This window comes from Pelobates fuscus, chromosome 5 (assembly GCF_036172605.1).
Source record: "Pelobates fuscus isolate aPelFus1 chromosome 5, aPelFus1.pri, whole genome shotgun sequence".
Taxonomy (NCBI): Eukaryota; Metazoa; Chordata; class Amphibia; order Anura; family Pelobatidae; genus Pelobates; species Pelobates fuscus.
In genome coordinates, this window is record NC_086321.1 from 118,028,416 (window position 1) to 118,051,439 (window position 23,024).

Here is a 23,024-nt window from a genome sequence, read left to right on the forward strand (position 1 = left end):
CATTCTAACATACACACAGACATTCTAACATACACACGGACATTCTAACATACACACAGACATTCTGACATACATACAGACATTCTGACATACACACAGACATTCTAACATACACACAGACATTCTAACATACACACGGACATTCTAACATACACACAGACATTCTGACATACATACAGACATTCTGACATACACACAGACATACTAACATACACACAGACATTCTAACATACACACAGACATTCTAACATACATACAGACATTCTAACATACATACAGACATTCTAACATACATACAGACATTCTGACACACATACAGACATTCTGACATACACACAGACATACTAACATACACACAGACATTCTAACATACACACAGACATTCTAACATACATACAGACATTCTAACATACATACAGACATTCTAACATACATACAGACATTCTGACACACATACAGACATTCTAACATATACACAGACATACTGACATACACACAGACATTCTAACATACATACAGACATTCTAACATACATACAGACATTCTGACATACACAGACATTCTAACATACACACAGACATTCTAACATATACACAGACATACTGACATACACACAGACATTCTAACATACATACAGACATACTAACATACATACAGACATTCTAACATATACACAGACATTCTGACATACACACAGACATTCTAACATATACACAGACATTCTAACATATACACAGACATTCTGACATACACACAGACATTCTGACATACACACAGACATTCTGACATACATACAGACATACTAACATACATACAGACATTCTAACATACATACAGACATTCTAACATACATACAGACATTCTGACATACACACAGACATTCTAACATACATACAGACATACTAACATACATACAGACATTCTAACATACATACAGACATTCTAACATACATACAGACATTCTGACATACACACAGACATTCTAACATACATACAGACATTCTGACATACACACAGACATTCTAACATACATACAGACATTCTGACATACACACAGACATTCTAACATACATACAGACATTCTAACATACACACAGACATTCTAACATACATACAGACATTCTGACATACACACAGACATTCTAACATACATACAGACATTCTAACATACACACAGACATTCTAACATACATACAGACATTCTGACATACACACAGACATACATACACAAATACAGCTAATTTTTCTTACCTTTTTTTGCAGGTGGAAGGCTGTGGCTGATGGGAGTCGGCGTGGCTCCTGCGGGCTGCAGGCCTGTCCTTCTTGCCTCCCGCGCGGTGCTGAGGGGAGGGGAGGGAGCTGGGAGGAAGTGACGGCCACTTCCTCCCAGCAGTACTTTGCGGTTGGGATTTTTTTTAAAGGGGCCCGGTCGCGCTATTGCACGGCCGCAGCGCTGACCGGGCCCCTGAAGATACAGGGCCCATGGGGTGGCCCTAAGTGAGTGGGCCACCCGATGGGCCCCATCAGCATGCGCTACACGTGGGGCCCGGGCGGCCGGGCCCCCCAGGGCCGCCGGGCCCGTGACAACCGTTATGGTTGTCACCCCCTGATGGCGGCCCTGCTGGCACTTAAAAACACATTTTATGGACAACATTCAACCTTTAATACCTCTAAAATCAATGTATATTTGACACTCTTTAAGGTGTTCTGCCACACACCAGTTAAAAATCACTGCCATTACTACACACGGCACCTTCCAAAAATAAAAAAAATAGAGCCACATAGATACTTAATTTTAACCTCAGGAAATTGTTTTTGGGTGAGTTTGTGGTGATCTCAATTGGTCAATGCTCTTTTAGAGATTGGTGGAGCTCCTAACCACACATTTATCCAGAGAAGAACATAATCCAACACTGACATGAAGAAATATGAAAAAAACATCTTCATCTGCCTGGCAGAAAAACTGAGAAAAAAGAACTTAAATGTATAGACAACTTTTATTAAGAATTGAATTGTGGCTAACGTTAAGTCAACTAGGGGAAACCCCATTTTACAGGATCTCAGTGAGAAATATGCTGAACTTAGTAAGTCAATCATATTTTGCCCACTTAGTGGGATTGTTTAAAGAAAAAAAAAAATCATTCAGTTGAAAAAAAATCTTGGTAAAACAAAACTATGGGAATCTGGAATACTAGAACTGAATTATAATACCTACAGTATCTGTGGGCTGCACACCTAATATGTTAGGATTCCTCCCAGGTGCTATTACCTCAAATATGGCATAACCTCTAATGCAAAATATGAAAGAAGCATGTCACTGTGCACACAAAGATTAATCCAATGCAGATTTATTGGAAAAGTAATGTTTCAACTCCAATGAGCAATGGTGACAGACATCTTTATGTACAGATTTGACATTCTGGACAGAGTTTTTGGTTGCCAATGTCACATGTGCTGGGGGTGCCACTAGACCCAGCACACAATTAACCATACAGGTGATACTCGAAAAATTAGAATATCGTGCAAAAGTTAATTTATTTCAGTAATGCAACATAAAAGGGGAAGCTAATATATGATATAGACGCATGCAAAGCAAAATAGTTCAAGCCGTGATTTGTCATAAGTGCGATGATTATGGCTTACAGCTCATGAAAACCCCAAATCCACAATCTCAGTAAATTAGAATATTGTGAAAAGGTGCAATATTCTATGCTGACAGTGTCCCACTCTAATCAGCTAAGTAAGCGAAAACACCTGCAAAGGGTTTCGGAGCCTTTAAATGGTCTCTCAGTCTTGTTCAGTAGGAATCACAATCATGGGGAAGACTGCTGACCTGACAGTTGTGCAGAAAACCATCATTGACACCCTCCATAAGGAGGGAAAGTCTCAAAAGGTAATTGTGAAGGAAGTTGGATGTTCTCAAAGTGCTGTATCAAAGCACATTAATAGAAAGTTATGTGGAAGGGAAAAGTGTGGAAGAAAAAGGTGCACAAGCAGCAGGGATGACCGCAGCCTGAAGAGGATTGTCAGGAAAAGGCTGTTCAAAAGTGTTGGGGACTTTCACAAGGATTGGACTGAGGCTGGAGTCAGTGCATCAAGAGCGACCACAAACAGACAGATCCTGGACATGGGCTGCAGATGTCGTATTCCTCTTGTCAAGCTGCTCCTGAACAACAAACAACATCAGCAGCGTCTTACCTGGGCTAAAGAAAAACAGACCTGGTCTGTTGCTCATTGGTCCAAAGTCCTCTTTTTTGATGAGAGCAACTTTTGCATCTCATTTGGAAACCAAGGACCCAGAGTCTGGAGGAAGAATGGAGAGGCACACACTGTAAGATGCTTGAAGTCCAGTGTGAAATTTCCACAGTCTGTGTTGATTTGGGGAGCCATGTCATCTGCTGGTGTTGGTCCACTGTGCATCATTAAGTCCACGGTTAATGCAGCCTTCTACCAGGAGATTTTGTAGCACTTCATGCTTCCTTCCGCAGTTGAGCTTTATGGGGATGCTGACTTGATTTTCCAGCAGGACTTGGCACCTGCCCACACTGCCAAAAGCACCAAAGCCTGGTTCAATGACCGTGGGATTACTGTGCTTGATTGGCCAGCAAACTCGCCTGACCTGAACCCCATAGGGAATCTATGGGGCATTGCCAAGAGAAAGATAAGAGACATGAGACCAGGGGCGGACTGAGAACCCTCAGGGCTCCCGGGCAAAATAAATCAAGGGCCCCCTTACAGGCCCCACCCATACTCCGCAGCAAGCGCAACCCATGTCCCGCCTCCATGCACCGCCTCCAGCCACACCCTACACAATCTTTAGACACAAGGAACAAAAGTGCAATAATCCCTTCGAGGCACCAGTAGAGACTACTTTCTAGCAGAGGCTATCTCAGTGTCCTTTAGAGAGTGTGTTAGAAAGAATCCCCTCCAGGCCCTATTAGAGACTACAATGGAGTCTAATAGGCTTGGAAGGGGGTCTTTCTAACAGAGGCCATCTCAGTGTCCCTGCTGGAAACAGTCGCCTCCAGGCCCCAGTAGAGACTACAATTGAGGGCTAATGGGCCATGGAGGGGGGGGGGGGGGGAGTATTCTAGCAGAGGCTATCTCAGTGTCCTTTATAGAGTGTGTTAGAAAGAATTTCCTCCAGGTCCCATTAGAGACTACAATGGAGTCTAAAGGGGCCTGGAGGGGGGTCTCTCCAACACTCTGGTTCCTGTTCACAATATAGCAACACAACATAGCTCGCTGATACCTAGGCCAAGTTAGCTCCTCTTACCTTAATTACTGTTGTTGGCTGGCAGTCTGTGGGCTTGCTGGAAGGCTGTGGGCTTACTGGCTGTGGCTGGCAGGCTGTGGGCTTGCTGGCAGGCTGTGGGCTTGCTGGCAGGCTGTCGGCTTGCTGGCTACTGCCGGCAGGCTGTGGGCTTGCTGGCTGCGGCTAGCAGGCTGTTGGCTTGCTGGTTGTGGCTTGCTGGCTGGCAGGCTGTGGCTTGCTGGCTGTAAGTCTAACTGGTGGCCTGTGGGCTGGCTGGCTACTGGCCAGCCTGTGGGCTGGCTGGCTGGCTACTGGCCAGCCTGTGGGCTGGCTGGCTGGCCTGTGGGCTGGCTTGCTGGCTACTGGGGCACTTGGAGATTATTTAAAGAAATAATCCATGCACAATAACCACTACTGCTCTGTGTAGTCGTTGTGGTGCCAGGAGGGCCGGGCCCCCCTCCCAGAGTAAGTAGTCAAACCGTTTAAGAACAGTTTGACAACTTACCTGGGGTCTGCTGGGATATGAGGCTGTTGTAGGGTATAGGAGCAGTGGTGCAATGTGTAAGGGGTGCAGTGTGTGTGAAAGGTTCAGTGTGTGTGAGGGGGTGTAATGTGTGAATGTGTAGGGTGTGTGGGGCAATGTGTGTATGAGGGGGCTGTGTATGTGTGTGGCAATGTTAGTATGGGGGGCTGTGTGTGTATGGGTGGGCAGTGTATGTGTGTGTGTGTGTGAGGCAATGTGTGTAAATGTGTATAGTGTGTGTGTATGGGGGGCAGTGTGTGAATGTGTATGGTGTGTGGGGGTAGTGTGTTTATGGGGCTAGAGTTCACTCTCACCACTGAAACCACCAGGAACCACCAGAAACCACCGTAGCTCCAGGGCTAGAGTTTACTTTCGCCAGAGCCGTAACGTTGCTGTGGTAACCGCGGCAACGATCTGTGCTCGCGCAAGAAGGACCTAGAGGAGCTGCAGGCTGAGCTCCCGGGTCCTCTCTTCCTCCCTCCCCTGCCGGCTGCCCGCATGGTGCCTGCGGACAGGGGAGGGGGCAATTGCCCTCCCCTTACTCCCCCCTCCCCCTCTTCTTACCCCCCTTCTTACTCCCACCCTCTTCTTACTCCCCCCTCACTCTCTTCTTACTCTCCCCCTCTTCTTACTCCCCCCTCCCTCTCTCTTCTTACCCCCCTCTTCTTACCCCCTTTCTCTAATTACCCCCTCTCTCTTCTTACCCCCCTCCCTTTCTCTTCTTACCCCCCTCTTTCTTTTTACCCCCTCCCCTCCCTCTTTTTGCCCCCCCTCCCCTCCCTCTCTTTTTGCCCCCCCTCCCCTCCTCTTTTTGCCCCCTTCTCTTTTTGCCCCCCCTCCCCTTCTCTTTTTGCCCCCCTCCCCTTCTCTTTTTGCCCCTCCCCTCCCTTTCTCTTTTTGCCCCCTCCCTTTCTCTTTTTGCCCCCCCTTTCTCTTTTTGCCCCCCCTCCGCTCCCTTTCTCTTTTAGCCCCCCCTCCCTTTCTCTTTTTGCCCCCCCTCCCTCCCCCTCCCCTCCCTTTCTCTTTTTGCCCCCCCCCCCCCCGTAGCATGGCCGAGCGGCTCTCCAGTCCGCGGTGCCGGCCGGAGTGATAGGAAGGTGCGCGCGGAACAGGAGTTTCTGTTTCCTGGTCCGCGCGGAACAGGAGTTTCTGTTTCCTGTACCCGGTCGGACTGACAGGAAGGTGCACACTCAGTGTGCACCTTCCTATCACTCCGGCCGGGCACCGCGGACCGGAGTGCAGCTCGGCCACGCTACAGGGGAGGGGAGGTGAGAAGCTGCAGCCGCCTGAGTGCTCTTAAGAGAGCGCTCAGGCGGCTGCAGCATTTAAAGGGGCGGCCGGGCCCCCTGATGGCGGGCCCCCCTCCCGGCCGGGCCCTCGGACCATGTCCGAAGTGCCCGACCGGTCAGTCCGCCCCTGCATGAGACCGAACAATGCAAATTAAAGCATCCTGTTCTTCCATAACACCTCAGCAGTGCCACAGGCTGATAGCTTCCATGCCACGCCGCATTGAGGCAGTAATTGCTGCAAAAGGGGCCCAGACCAAGTACTGAGTCCATATGCATGCTTATACTTTTCAGACGTCCGATATTGTTCTATGTACACTCCTTGTTTTATTGATTGCATGTAATATTCTAATTTACCGAGATTGTGGATTTGGGGTTTTCATGTGCTATAAGCCATAATCATCGAACTTATGACAAATCACGGCTGGAACTATCTTGCTTTTCATGTAATGCGTCTATCTCATATATTAGTTTCCCCTTTTACGTTGCATTACTGAAATAAATGAACTTTTGCACGATATTCTAATTTTTCGAGTATCACCTGTATTTCTGGATGTGCAGTATTTCAAGCTAAAATACTGCACATGCGTACTCCTACCACCATGACCACTTCAAAATCACAAGTCTTCATGGTGGTTGGAGAAACCCTTTAATAAACATTTATTGGAATAGAAACGTTGCCTTTCCAAAAAATCTGCATTAGATTAACCTTTAAATGTTCTTCTTTCACATTTTGAATTATACTTTTACATAGTTACTTAGCTGAAAAGAGACTTGCGTCCATCAAGTTCAGCCTTCCTCACATATGTTTTTGCTGTTGATCCAAAAGAAGGCAAAAAACCCACTCTGAAGCGCTTCCAATTTTGCAACAAACTAGGAAAAAAATCCTTCTTGACCCCAAAATAGCAGTCAGATGTCTCCTTGGATCAAGCAGCTATTACCCCACTAATTAGAAATTATATCCCTGTATGTTATGTTTTTGCAAGTGTTTATCCAATTGCAGTTTAAACATCTGTATAGACTCTGACAAAACCACCTCTTCAGGCAAAGAATTCCATATCCTTATTGCTCTTACTGTAAAAAAAACTTGTCTTTGCCTTAGAAGAAATCTCCTTTCTTCCAGCCTAAATGTGTGACCTTGTGTCCTATGTTTAGACCTGTTTATGAATAGATTTCCAGATAATGGTTTGTACTGGCCCCGAATATATTTGTATAATGTTATCATATCCCCTCTTAGGCGCTGTTTTTCCAAACTAAAGAGATTAACATTTTTTAACCTTTCTTCATAACTAAAATGCTCCATTCCTTTAATCAATTTTGTAGCTCGGCTCTGCACTTTTTCTAGTGCCATGATATATTTCTTTAGAACAGGTGCCCAAAATTGCACAGCATATTCAAGGTGTGGTCTTACCAGCGATTTATAAAGAGGCAAAATTATATTTTCATCTCGAGAATTTATGCCCCTATTTATACATGACAAAACCTTACTGGCCTTAGCAACGGCAGATTGACATTGCATATTGCTACCTAATTTGTTTTCTATAACAATTCCCAAATCCTTATCGTGTGTGGTTATCCCTAGTTCACTACCATTTAGGGTGTAAATTGCTTGTGCATTCTTAACCCCGAAGTGCATAACTTTGCATTTCTCTACGTTAAATTTAATCTGCCATTTAAGTGCCCAGTCCCCCAAGCTATCCAAATCCCTCTGCAGCAAGGCAATATCCTGCTCACATTTTATCACTTTACAAAGTTTTGTGTCATCTGCAAACACTGATACATGGCTTTCAATGCCCATTTCAAGATCATTTATAAATATGTTAAATAGAAGCGGTCCCAAAACAGAACCCTGAGGGACACCACTCACCACTTTTGTCCAGCTTGAAAATTTACCATTAATGACAACTCGTTGTTCTACCAAAGAACAAGAATATTCATCTAGACCAATTTCTTTTAGCTTGAAGACTAACCTATTGTGAGGAACTGTATCAAATGCCTAAGCAAAATCCAAGTAGATCAATGATAATTGTATAGGAATATTATTATAATTATGAGAGTATAAATATAAGTTGAGCTAATAAGGCAATGTAATGAAACCCAGGTTTAAATCCCAGTCAGAGACCCTTACTGGCTAGTGTCCTTGGGTAAGACACCTAACAAAATATATCCAATACCTTAAATCTTAATTGACTGGAAGCTTGTTCGAGAAGGGTCCTCTTCATATAACCTCAGTGGAATATGTTGGCGCTATCTAAATGCCAATCATGATAATAATGCATCCAAGATTATAGAATGCAAATTCCCTTCAAGGGTGCCCAAAAGGTATATCCCCAGATATCATACAACTGCTTCTAAAGCATTCTAAAGGCATTTAGAGCATCATAGGAGTTGTAGTTCTACAACATCTGGGGATATACCTTTTGGGCACCTGTGCCTTAGCACCTTGCTCAGTAACCCAATATGCAAGCATAGTGTCAGTGTCAGGCGGGATGGTCTCTTGTCAATCAAGTATAAGTACAGGCAATCATACTTCCATGTTATTGCTTTTACTGTTGTCTGGTAAACTATTCATTCCCTGGAGAGGCTTCCTTTATAAATGACAGGTAATAAAGGAGCTTTACAAAATAAATGGATGGGGGAGATCACAACCTTTACCTTCTAAAGATAGCAATAAAAAATAGTAAGCATTACATTTACAGGATATCACCCAACCTGCGTTTCCTTTAAATAATTATATTGACCAGTCACAGAGTGGTGATTTTCATGTGAAAACACTGACATATTTCAATTCCTGCTCTGGTGATAGAAATTATCACCCAGTTAGAAGAAGGTCTAGCTATACAACACAGACATGGTTATTTAAAAAAAAGAAAGAAATCAAAGTGTAATTTCAAATTTAAGGCCAGAGTAGTCAAACTGAAAGCATAATTGAGAATTTCTCCAGTTCAACTATTGTGACCTAAAATTGGAAATTCACTTTTGAATTACCATTTGAGTGAATAAGCTGATGGGTTTCAGTGATTATACAGCAAATAGTACATTTTGTAAAGTCTTTGATGGGGCCTGATTTATCATAGGTATGTCAGTCAAGTATTACTGCACTGGCAGACATAACATCTGGCACTCTGTCATGGCAGTTTTGTTACCCACCTTTTTGAACTCGGGTACTTTTGATGAAATATCGCATTGTGTGTCTTCTGTGTCTCTCTCACCAGCAGGATATTCTGCTTTAGTTTCCTGGAACACATATTGGTTGAGTTTAATGACGGAATGATTCTTGGTTTTAAGACACTGAAATGTATAGTGGACCATTGCTATTCATATATACATTTGCTAACTTACAGATGGTCATTTAACTTGCTAGTACATGTATTAATGTAGTACATAACCTTGGCACTACTTGTAGTTGTGAGCTACATTTCTTATGATGCTCAGCCAGAAGTGCGTGAAAATGTGGTTTAGAAACATGATAGCTATCATTGTTAAATCGTGGAACACATGGCTCCAGAAGTCAGGATTATTATTTGCTACATGTTAAGAAAATGCTATTATATATTTGAATAAATAGCATTGGTGCTTTCCAAAGAGATGTAGTGCCTACTTTAGCAATAGTATGGGGCTCTGTGCACTCCCCCTGACACCTGTCATACAGGATAGACTGCTCTCATGCCTCCCAGTTAGAACGCTACTGCTTTGCAATTTTAAATACTTCTTTATTATTAAATCTAGGCAACATTTAAAAATTTTAACTGTCATGTTGCCAGTCCTGACGTTGACTATACAGTAATCTCATTCCTGGGTAATGGAGACAAATGCTTTGTAAATGAATTATCCCATACCCAACTGTTTTATTTACCAATATTACCAAATGCAAGCTGCAATTCTTCATGGAAAACATGGTGGACAAAGCCTTGATAGCAGTACAAATAGATCCAGGCACATGCAGCTTGCTACATTTTTTCATACATAACTAAGAGAGGACACACTAACATAGAGCCAGCAGACTAGGCTCTCAGTAGTCATGCCTGTGTGTGATAAAAAGGAATAGAGCAGCCTGCAGGAGCTATCATAGCTCCTGCCCTTAACCGTTACCTGGCCAGCTCGTTCCCCACTAAACTCCAGGGAGGCCACTCACACTGCTAGATATACACAGAGCTGCAGAATTACCCTTCCCCCCACCCACCCACCATACTAACAGAATTGGCACACCAAAGGGATCTTGTTTTGGCAAAGTACAACTAAAAGTATTTCTTCCTATGGTGAAGACTGTTTAGTATAAATGAAGAAATAGTTCAACTCACATGAAACTGAGCCAAATAGAAGCTCTAAGTTAGTAATTCCAAGATACACATTAAGAAAGCCTCCAAAAACAAGGATGCAAAGCAGGTAAGTATACCTGGTATAAAAAATATTTAATAAAAATACTGAATACAATACAAAGATAATAAAAACATACATAGCTAAAACACATTTTATTCAGAATAATGTGATAGAACAAATTCACAATCTGATTGCATACATCCTACAAGTAAAACCATCTATTGCAGACATCATATACTCCTTCCATTCTGTTCCAGGCAACACATACACATATTATTGTATAGCAGATACCACACACTCTCAATAATCATCCCCAGGCACCAAACACTTTTACTATTGTCTCTCGCAGGCACACTATACACTAGGCAATACATGCACTAGACAGACACTATCCTTTTGTACACATCATATGCTTCCACCATCCTCCTGCCCGGACTCAGAACTAGTTGCAGGAAGTTGTAGGCCCAATATGAACACTTCCAGCTACAAATCATGTGTTGTAAATGGCATGTTGTCAGTACTGACCTTGAATACACAGTAATCTCATGCCTTGGTCAATAATACTGTTACACAGTAAGAACTCAATTCAGAAAGCAGGATACATAAATAAAAACTATTCTTGCATGTAATTAATTATGTCTGCTATTTATTAGCTATTTGCTTTTCTATAATAATAATTGAAATATAAAGTTACATAGTAACTATGAAATATATACGTATATATGTATTTATAGTATTTTGGCAAAAACGTACAGAAAGAGCATTTGCATTAATTAACCATTAGGTGGCAGTACAACTCATCTTTATGCTGTGCAATTTATTTTCCATTGGTGTGACCTGGTGTTCTAATTGCACAATATGAATGCATGTGATAAATATGTACACAGTCTGCCTTCCTCTCTGAGCTCCCATTAGCCATATGACTGAGCATGGACGCCAGCAATAAATGCACCATTAACCCCGTGAAAAATGGCTTTTAATCAAATTAATAGATCTTATCAGCCTCTGAAACACTTTGCGTTGCGTGTAAGAGCCTTTGGATTATCGGTGAAATTTTTATTCCAAAAAGCTTTGTATTATGAGAAACACATTATGGTTTTATAAGAAAGCAACTTTCATCTATAAGAGGCAGGAGAGATTATAAAGTCTTCAACTCTCTGCAGAATAGCTGCTTAGAAAGAGATAAGAAATATCCTGTTGCTGTGATATTTTCTTTCACTAGGGCAAATTATTCCAACGGCCATAAGGTTCTGGGTTTTTAAGAAGAACAAGAAACCTTGTGATTCTCTTCTTAGCATAAAGCAAATGTTATATTGTGAATCTTACTGCCATGGGCATCTGATGTGCGACATTCCCTCACCTACTCAACGCATGGAAGCCATTATAGTTCTGCATTTCTTGTTCCAAAGAGCAATCACACATTCATTGCAGTGGGCGAGATTACAAGTCTTAGACCCAAAAACAAGCATTAAAAATGACGTTTATAGAAAAGGACAGGGGGTATTTACTAAGGCGCACTTGACAAGGGATTTTAAAATATTAGGGCAGTTGATTTTAATTTGTCTATTGCAGCCTACAATTTGCAAATCCCTTGTTAAATCTCCTCAATTTCTGGTTTAGTGAGCAACTCTGATTATTTAAGTCTTAATATTTAAAAAAAAACACAAAAAAAAACCACAGAAGCAAAATGTTTCAAAAATCTACTGAAATATCCACTGTTTAATTGTGTGTGTGTGTATGTTTGTATACGTTATCTGAACGATGTATGTTTGCCAGTCTGGACAGGTTTTCAAATCAACGTTCTGCATGATTCCTTGAATAGAAAGTCCCTAAGTTCTAACAACACATTTAAACCCTTTGATTTCTCTGTAAAAGTAAACATTACTGTGGTACAACATATACTGCTTTCTCTATCTCTGTTTGAATTAGAGTTGATGGGATATTCATGTTTGTTTGACAACAATAGAGATTTTCAACTGATGATTTTGCCCTCAAGAGGTTACAGTTTAAGCAGATGAAACATGAGAATCAAAGATGTAACATATGATGCCATAGATTTAAAATTCAAGCAGAGGCATGAATATACCAGATTTGTTTGTTTAATTGATAAGGTAGTGAAAGAAGCATTGCACTGTGTATTAGTGAAAACCAGACTGACATCTGGAGATGAAACAGAGTAACCCACACAGAGACATGAGGACTCAATGAATAAAGAGGGATAGAAGCAAAACTACAAAAACTAGACCACTTGCTGAAGGTATATACCATATATCTATATGTATACAGTTGTAATCAAAATGATTCAACCCCTATTGAAAATCAGGTTTATTGTCATAATTTGCAGTTTTCATCTGTTTGCAATGAGCAAATCAAACAAAAGCAATTTAAATAGCTCAACACAACCAATGCTTCAAGTGTTTTATCCAAATTCAACTGAAAATGCAACTTTTAATGACTTCTCCAGTCTCACAATTATTCAACCCCTTTATGGCAAGCATTTTTAGTACTTAGTAGAGCACCCTTCTGCTGTTATGACGTGCTGCAAATTAGATGCATTGCCAGACACAAGCTACTGGCAGCATTCTTGAGAAACCTTTGCCCATTGCTAATGAGCACTGGCCTCCTGTTCAGTAATATTCTTGTGTTTGCATGCTGCAACCACCTTCTTCAAATTCAAGCAGAGATTTTCTATGGAGTTCAAGTCAGGTGACTATGATGGCCACTGTAGAATTTCCCAGGACCTTTTCTGCAACCATGCCTTGGTGGAATTTGAGTTATGCTTGGGATCATCACAGACAATGTGATTTTTTTCCTCTAGGATTTCCTGATATTTCAATGAATCCATCATGCTTTCCACACACTGCAGGTTTCCTGGGCCAGAGGATGCAAAGCTGCCCCAGAGCATCACTGAGCCATTACCATGCTTAAGTAGGGAGAGAGTTCTTTTCAGCATATGCTTCATTCTTCTTCCTCCAGACATACTGCTGATCCATTGGCCAAAAAGTTCTAGTTTTCTTTCATCACTCCACAAAACTGAATCCCGAAACTTATGTAGCTTATTTATATAATTTTGGTCATATTGTCTTTTGGATCAGTAGTGGTGTACATCTTGGAGTTCTGACATTGAAACCTTCTGTGCTCACGGAAACCTCTTTAATTGTTGCCATCAAATCTTGTTGCAGGTCTTTTGCAGTCACTTGAGGGTTTTTCTCAACCTGCCCTTTTAGAAATCTGGTTGCAGTCATTAATAGCTTCCTTTTTCTGCCCCGTCCAGGTAGTGTAACCACTGTTCCTTCAATTTTGAACTTGCAAACCATGCTTCCAACAGTATCTCTAGGAACATTCAGAGTCTTCGCTATCTTTTTGTATCCTGTTCCTTGTTTGTTCAGGGCGATGATCTTTCCTCTTAACTTTGTGGCCCATTCTTTTGACTTAGCCACATTTCTAATATGCAGTCAAATGTGACACTCAACAAACCCCTAGCCAGTTCAGGTTTTTCAAGCATTCCAGCTTAATCACACCTGGTGCAACTAACGAAGCCCTTGATCAGTTGCATCAGGTGTGCTTGAGACAAGACCTGTGTTGCATATTTGTGCTGTTGTGAGGGATTCTAGTCAAGGGGTTGAACAATTTTTGAGACCGGAAAAATCTTTATAAGTTGCATTTTCAGTTGGATTTGTGGAAACCACTTGCAGCATTCATTGTGTTGCTGTCAGGGTTTCTTTGCTGTTTTAAACAGCAAACCTTTCTGTTTCAGTGATTGAGTTTGCAGCTGCAATTACTATGAGCTGCTTCTGCTTGTTGCCACGGTTACTCACCTGTGAGTAGTAATCAACCCTGCTGCTAATCAGTTCTGCCTATTTAAGCAGCTAAGCCCAGAACCTCCTTGCCCTTGCGTGGTTTCCTGTTTCCCAGAAGTCTCCTTGTTCCTGTGTTTCCTGTTTGATCCTGGTTCCTGACTCCGGCCTTGTTCCTGACTCCGCTGCTCTCCGTGCTCCTGAACCTGGCTTGTCTGACTACCCGCTCTGGTGACTGACCCCTGCTTGATTCCTGGACTTTGCTTTTGTTTATTATTTGTTATTTATTAATAAAGGTGTGTTTGCATCTACTTCTGTCTCTGTCTGGTTCCTGGTCCCTGACATTACGCAAGGGCCATGAATACAGATGGTACAGGCAAGACACCTATACCTAACCTGCTTACCCAGTGGGACCAGCAGAACCACCATTTGGACCAGTATGCCCATCTGGATCCAGTACCCGGCCAGCCTGCGATTGCGGCCGCCTCTGCCTCACTTCCTGTTCTAGCACCGGTTGTAACCTCCAAACCTGTAGCGGCTAGAGAAATGACTGGGTCTGTCCCGCTCCCTCAGCATTTTGGGGGCGACCCAGCACAGTGCAGAGAATTTATAAATCAGGTTAAAGGATACCTTGAAACCCTGCCCCAGGCATTTCCTACAGACAGTGACAAAGTTCACTTCATGATTTCTTTGCTGTCTGAAAAGGCCCTAGCTTGGGCAAAACCTCTCTGGGAGGCGGAGAAGCCTATTATTTACAATTACCCTGAATTTGTTGCATCCTTCAAAAGGGTTTTTGATATTCCAGCTCGCTCCACCCCTACTGCCGAACTACTCATGTCTAATTCTCAGGGCACAAAAACTATTGTCGAGTATGCCAGTGAATTCCGTACCATGGCAGCAGAGGGTGGCTGGAACAACGAGACTCTTGTGGCTGCCTTTGCACAAGGTCTCTCCGATGTGTTTAAAAATGAGATTGCAGCCAGAGAATTACCTAAAGATCTCGAGGAACTGATATCATTTGTCACCCTCATTGACATCAGACTCCGAGAGAGATCCTCATCCAAGGAGCGCCTGCGGAGGCCTCTTGTAAATTTGACACCGAGCTTTTCTTGCCCACCCGAACCTCCCTCACCTCCCTTGCCTCCTGGTCCTGAGTCCTCTGTCTGTGTGGAGCCAAGGCGGTTAGGCTTCTCACGCCTCTCGACCGAGGAGAGAGCCTTTAGGAGGAGGGAGGGCCTGTGCCTATACTGCGGACACCACGGTCACATGTTAAAGTTTTGCCCGATCCGTCCGGCAAAGGGTCCGTACCCAAGATACTGTCAGGGGCAGATCTTGGGTGGTCTTTCTGCAGACCCAGAGATATGTGTGCACAAACCCTTGGTGCCTGTTATCCTCTCCTGGTCTGATTCATCCATTGAAACCCGGGCGTTACTTGATTCTGGGGCCGCAGGCTTGTTTATAGATTGTGCATTTGCAGCAAAGCACTCTATACCCTTACAGTCTCGCAACTCCCCACTAGCCTTCGAAGCCATCGATGGCAGACCAATACAGCCAACCCACGTGACCCAAGAAACCGTGCCCATATCTCTGGCTGTAGGGGCTCTACATCATGAGACGACCCAATTCCAGGTCATTTCCTCTCCATATTACCAGGTTGTTTTGGGATACCCTTGGTTACAGAAGCATAACCCCACAATTGATTGGCGCAAAGCTGAGATATTATCATGGTCCCAGCAATGCACATTGTCCTGTCTCCAGAAACCGGTCAAAGTTTTGGGCGCATGTTCTGCCTCTTCCTTACCCGCTGAGTACCAAGAATTCCAAGATGTATTTGACAAGGGTCAAGCCAGCGTTCTGCCACCACACCGTCCGTATGACTGTGGTATCGAACTCCAACCGGGTACCAATCCTCCCCGGGGCCGGATTTACCCACTGTCTGTAGCAGAAAATCGAGCCATGGAGGAGTATGTTACCGATGCACTGTCTAAGGGTTTTATTCGGAAGTCATCTTCTCCTGCCGGGGCCGGCTTTTTCTTTGTAAAGAAAAAAGATGGCGAGTTGAGACCCTGTATCGACTATAGGGGTCTCAATCGCATTACTATTAAGAATGCCTACCCCATTCCATTAATCACGGAATTATTTGACCGCCTCAAGGGAGCAACGGTCTTCACCAAACTTGATCTGAGAGGGGCATATAATCTCGTCCGGATAAAAGAGGACCACGAATGGAAAACCGCATTTAACACCAGGAGCGGCCATTACGAATACCTAGTAATGCCCTTTGGTCTTTGCAATGCTCCGGCGGTTTTCCAAGAATTTATAAATGACGTCCTGCGAGATATGCTGCAGCAATGTGTGGTGGTTTATCTTGATGATATTCTGATCCATTCCACATCTCTCGAGAACCATCACGCAGACGTTTCTCGTGTTCTACAGAGACTTAGAGAAAATAGTCTGTTCTGCAAATTGGAGAAATGTGAGTTTCACTGCAAACAGGTTACATTCTTGGGATATGTTATCTCAGATACTGGATTCTCTATGGATCCGGAGAAACTTTCGGCTGTACTTAAATGGCCTCGACCTACGGGTCTTCGCTCTATACAACGGTTTCTGGGCTTCGCCAATTATTATCGGAAGTTCATACGCAACTTTTCTTCCTTGGTTAAACCTCTCACGGACATGACCAGGAGAGATGCTGATCCACAGCATTGGTCACAGGAAGCCATTACTGCCTTTGAGTCTCTCAAAGTCGCCTTTGCTGCTGCCCCTATACTGGCACACCCTAACCCTGCCTTACCATTCATTCTTGAGGTCGATGCGTCTGAGACAGGAGTGGGCGCCCTCCTGTCTCAACGTCCTAACCCAGAGAGTTCCAGGCATCCGTGCGGGTATTTCTCGAGGAAATTGAACCCGGCGGAATGCAACTACCAGATTGGTGATAGAGAACTTCTAGCCATAATTTTAGCTCTCAAAGAATGGAGGCACCTTCTTGAGGGTACTTCAGTGCCAATCCTCATACTCACAGACCACAAGAATCTAACATATCTTTCTGAAGCTAAGCGACTTTCCCCCCCGGCAAGCTAGATGGGCTCTCTTCCTATCAAGATTCAGTTATGTGGTTTCTTACTTGCCCGGTACAAAAAACATCCAGGCTGATGCCTTGTCTCGACAGTTCTCCCCTCCATCTAGAGAGGAGATAACCCCTACTCCTGTGATTCCTCCGGACCATATACTGGCAACCATCCGTACTAACCTCAACTCACCCCTAGGCGAGGAGATTCTGGCTGCACAAAGTAATGCTCCTCCAGAGAAACCTAATGGCCGTTGTTTTGTACCTATTAACCTCCGTACGAAACTATTGAGTACATACCACGACTCCAAAGCAGCTGGACATCCAGGCAAAAAACAGTTAATCTGGTCCGTATCCCGGCAATTTTGGTGGCCTAGTCTCCGTTCGGATGTCACCGCTTTTGTAGCTGCCTGTCCTGTGTGCGCTCAAAACAAAACCCCACGACGCCCTCCAGTGGGTCTCCTGCAAACCATACCTAATGGTGAACGACCCTGGACCCACTTGTCCATGGATTTTATCGTAGATCTTCCGGTCTCTCGTGGCAATACAGTCGTTCTCATGGTTGTTGACCGATTCTCGAAGATGTCGCATTGCATTCCCTTGAAAAAACTACCAACTTCCCAGGAACTTGCAACAATTTTTGGTCGGGAGATCTTTCGTTTGCATGGGTTACCCAAAGTGATAGTCTCAGATAGGGGTAGCCAGTTCGTGTCCAGATTTTGGAGAGCTTTTTGTACGCAAATGGGAATTCAGCTTTCCTTCTCCTCGGCCTACCACCCGCAATCCAATGGTGCAGCGGAACGAGCTAACCAAACACTGGAACAGTTTCTGCGTTGCTACATTTCTGACCACCAGAACAACTGGTCTGATCTGCTACCCTGGGCGGAGTTTGCCCACAATAGTGCGATTAATGCCTCCTCCCGGCTATCCCCGTTCCTGGCAAACTATGGGTTTCAACCGTCCATGTTGCCTGATACGTTCTTGCCACAGGAGATACCGGCATTGGAGGGACATCTCAGGGAACTCCGTTCCACTTGGGTGCAGGTTCAGAGTTCTTTGCAACGCGCAATGCAGAACTACAAACTCCAGGCCGACCGCAGACGCCTTCCTGCACCTACCTATCAGGTCGGAGAGAGGGTCTGGCTGTCTTCCCGCAACCTACGCCTCCGTGTTCCCTCACAAAAACTGGCACCCCGATACGTTGGGCCATTTCGTATACTTCGAAGGGTTAACCCTGTAGCTTACGCACTTGACCTTCCTGCTAACATGCGCATCTCAAATGTTTTCCATGTTTCCCTCTTGAAACCGTTGGTTTGTAATCGCTACACCAACTCAGTGCCACGTCCACGTCCTGTTCTGATTGACAATCATGAGGAATATGAAATACGCAGCATCATTGACTCACGGGTCTTCAGAGGACAGATCCAATACTTGGTGCACTGGAAAGGATACGGTCCAGAGGAACGCTCCTGGGTTCCAGCCTCTGATGTCCATGCACCATCCCTCCTTCGTTACTATCACGCCCGCTTCCCCATGAAGCCCGGACCCACCAACAGAGATGGGGGGAATCGTTGAGGGGGAGGTACTGTCAGGGTTTCTTTGCTGTTTTAAACAGCAAACCTTTCTGTTTCAGTGATTGAGTTTGCAGCTGCAATTACTATGAGCTGCTTCTGCTTGTTGCCACGGTTACTCACCTGTGAGTAGTAATCAACCCTGCTGCTAATCAGTTCTGCCTATTTAAGCAGCTAAGCCCAGAACCTCCTTGCCCTTGCGTGGTTTCCTGTTTCCCAGAAGTCTCCTTGTTCCTGTGTTTCCTGTTTGATCCTGGTTCCTGACTCCGGCCTTTTTCCTGACTCCGCTGCTCTCCGTGCTCCTGAACCTGGCTTGTCTGACTACCCGCTCTGGTGACTGACCCCTGCTTGATTCCTGGACTTTGCTTTTGTTTATTATTTGTTATTTATTAATAAAGGTGTGTTTGCATCTACTTCTGTCTCTGTCTGGTTCCTGGTCCCTGACAGTTGCACGATTTCAATTGCTTTTGTTTGATTTGTTCATTGCAAACAACTCAATGTCTGTAAAGTTTGACAATAAACCTTATTTTCAATGGGGGTTGAATAATTTGATTACAACCGTATATATATATATATATATATATATATATATGTATCAAAAAAATTACCGCCACTCGTGGGTTTCTTTTCCAATTTATTGTAAGTAGGTACTGTTCAGTCAACGTTTCAGCTCCCGGTCGGAGCTTTCATCAGGACACCAAAGACATTAGATTTAATAAAAAACACACATATATAGGACATCTAAAATAACATAACCAATAGACACTCACCTGTTCAGCTGAAATCAGTTCATTCCGATTCTCGGCGTGCACTCTGCACAACTGCGCATGTCTATGTCTGGCATACACTTCCGCGTCACGTGACCGGGAGGAGGCTCAACGATCGGGTGCGTCACAGTTTCTAGGCAACCGCTGATACATTCAGCTGAGATTGCCTACTGTGTTATCAGCCGCTCTCGCAAGAGCTTTTCCCCTCTATGCTGAAACCATCCACTCGATTACATCGGATTGCATTGCTCAAATAGCTTGTGCTAGCCGAGAATCCAGATAATAAGAACTACTAACTCTGAAATATAGATACTAACATTTATAACCATATTTTATCCACATAATCTAGGGCAGTTATCTGACCTAACAGTCTATAGGGCGAATATCAAAAAAGACATAAAAACATATTAATAAAGTGTATGATGACGTGAAAAAATTACTATATACAAATATGTGTCTGGATGTAAAAATTAATTTAAATGTTATCTAAGGGGATTGCCATTCCCTATATACAAATCTCTAAAAGGCAATGTAATCAAGTGTTACTCTATAGGTATCTATTTAATGTATAGAAAGTGTACCATATGCACAAATGAGGATTTAAGGACAAAAAGTGTACAATATTTACATGTGAAGAATTAGAGGTATAACTTGAGTGAACCAATAGTGATGTGAATAGAGTGTACTAACTCCTATATAAGTGAATGCGCATAATTTACATGCCCATTTGTGATTAGATTATTGCTCTTAATAGACAAATAGGAACATAGATCACCAAGACTTAAGTTAGAAGATCAGCATTTTAGATAGAACTAGGTGAGTGTCTATATTATAGTTATCACCATTTTATATACATATCATCATAATAATGGGGACGAAAATGATCCAAAATATTTACATAAAAAAATATAGTTAAAAAATACGACCCAAGGTCACGCCCGAGGGCGACCATCAGGAGTATTCCAATTCCACATACGCTGTATAAGGGGAGGATATATGAATTCACCACCAACGGTGGTATAAATCAAGATTTGAAAATTATTTACAGAAAAGGACTAAAGGAACACTTTTCATTTAACCCTCTAGGGGAAACTGTATCTAATTCTACAATCCAGTATGTTTCTCTTTGTAACAGAAGTTTCGCTCTATCTCCACCTCTAGCTGCCACCGGCACATGGTCAAATGCCACACAGCGTAAAGCTGAGAGTGGATGTAGTTTTTCCAAGAAATGTCGGGCCACAGGCTTGTCCGATCTGCCATCACGGTAGGCGCAGTTGTGCAGAGTGCACGCCGAGAATCGGAATGAACTGATTTCAGCTGAACAGGTGAGTGTCTATTGGTTATGTTATTTTAGATGTCCTATATATGTGTGTTTTTTATTAAATCTAATGTCTTTGGTGTCCTGATGAAAGCTCCGACCGGGAGCTGAAACGTTGACTGAACAGTACCTACTTACAATAAATTGGAAAAGAAACCCACGAGTGCCGGTAATTTTTTTGATACTTGTATAAATTTGGAACTGAGCACCTGGTACAAAACTTTAGAGTTGGAGTGCAAGAGTTATTTTTTCTATATCTATCTATCTATCTATCTATATATATATATATATAGTTACTGCTTGGCTGTTAACTCCCCCAATGAGCAGGTATCCTGTATGTACCATCAGGTATGCAAAATATCTCAATGTCATGTTGTAACATGATATTGAGACTATGACCTCCTTGTGACCATCAAAATCATGTAGGGAATTGGTATTCTGTGATAGGCCAGACCCAGTACCTAACAACAGTCTGAATTCTTCCCTCTCTGTGGGAATCTGAATATTCTTGTGAAAAAAAATCTGTTGAATTTATGAGCCCTATTCTTTCAGTTTGAAATATTTGTCAAATATAAGGCAGCAGAGACAGGATCCTGGCAGCATAACCACTTCAATAAGCTGAAGTAATCATGGTGCCCATTGTTTCTCATGAATCCATACAATACTGGGCTAGACAGGGATACTGTGTAAATAGCCCAGTGCACGTCTGACTGCATTTAATCAGCACAGGAATAGTGCAGTGCATCTGCAGCATAGCCACAATTCTTATTCTTGTGGCCTCAGGGCTAATATCCCACCTGCCTTCTGTTATTGTGGATCTTCTTGCTACATGCACCATCCCCAGAACTCATCTTTACCCTCATCTACAATTTGCAAAACCCTCTCTAAAGCAGTTAACTGGTATATCTTAATTTTACTGTCTTTCCCCAGGTATCTAAGCCGTAGCCATTTTCTTATTTTCATTGCTCTAAAGTTATCTCTAGATCAGAAGATTGTTGTCACCCTTTCCTTGTTGTTATGGTTGAGTGGAGTGTGAATGCCAAGCACGAAGAAGCAACAGAGAAGAGTTAAGACTGTAAATTCATTTTATACTGGTGGAAGAGAGCTTGCTAGGTGGGGGTCTGGGGCTGCCAGCTGCTCTGCTCCAAACTACAAATTACTATGTCAGCCACCAGGCCCATTTTATACGAGAGAAACTGCACAATTTTCCAGTCATGTATCAATGCTGTGGCATGGCATGGAGTACATTTTTTTTTCCAGAAGATATTTTTAAGTTTGTGGCTAAACATATACTAAGCAACTTAACAAGTAACTGTATATGATAATTATAATAAATCAATCAAATATACATTTATCACATATATCGCCGCTAGATAGCTGAAATCCAGAGCGAATTCTTCAAATCCAGACATGGATGCTTCAAATCTGCTCCAGATATAAAATATATATATTCAAACTCTTTGCCTGCTGGCAGCAATAAATAAACCTTTGGTGGCACAATGGTTCATTATATGGCAGCTGGCCTGAGCTTGCTAGCAAGCCGCCACATTAAAAAAGTGAAAACAAAAAAACCCTATGGGGGTCAATAAGACACAATATTTCAATGACAGAGGATTTAAACCTCCCTATACCCCCATCTGCCATGTGGCAGCTGGGGCCATAACTGCTACTTTTTAAAAAGTAGCAACTTTGCAGCCACTGCAAAATATCCTTTCTCCATGCCCCAACCCATGGGCATCCTGGGTGGGGCCTGCCATTCACAAAAAAAGTAGTGTTTACATTGCTGTCTAGTAACACTTCTAATGGACCTCACTCAAAACAACTTGACTTAGAAGAGATGCTTCTAAGTCAAGAGATGTACAGTGTGCAGCACCTACTTTGAGTGTCTCCATGCTCTTTAACTGAACGTTCCCCATAGATTCAATGCATCTTTATGAGGAGATGCTGATTGGTGCAGTGCTGCATTTTGCTGTGTTTGCACAATAGCCTTCCAATGTTTTCCTATGGAAAAGCATGAGATTGGCTGAGATCCTCAAGATTAAAGATCTTAGCCATGGAGGCGGGACCAGACTCAGCGAGATTGGCGTGGTGTGGGGAAAAAGGTGAGTAAAATACCT

General features: G+C 43.1%; 1 protein-coding gene across 1 annotated transcript in view; it reads right to left on the bottom strand.

The window, feature by feature from the left end:
* Positions 1–23,024, bottom strand: part of CCDC60 (coiled-coil domain containing 60) — a 177,196-nt gene that overhangs the window by 117,706 nt on the left and 36,466 nt on the right. Inside the window, exon 2 of the mRNA XM_063454176.1 lies at positions 9,215–9,301. Within this exon, the coding sequence (XP_063310246.1) occupies positions 9,215–9,301 (87 nt within the window). The remainder of the gene's footprint in view (positions 1–9,214; positions 9,302–23,024) is intronic.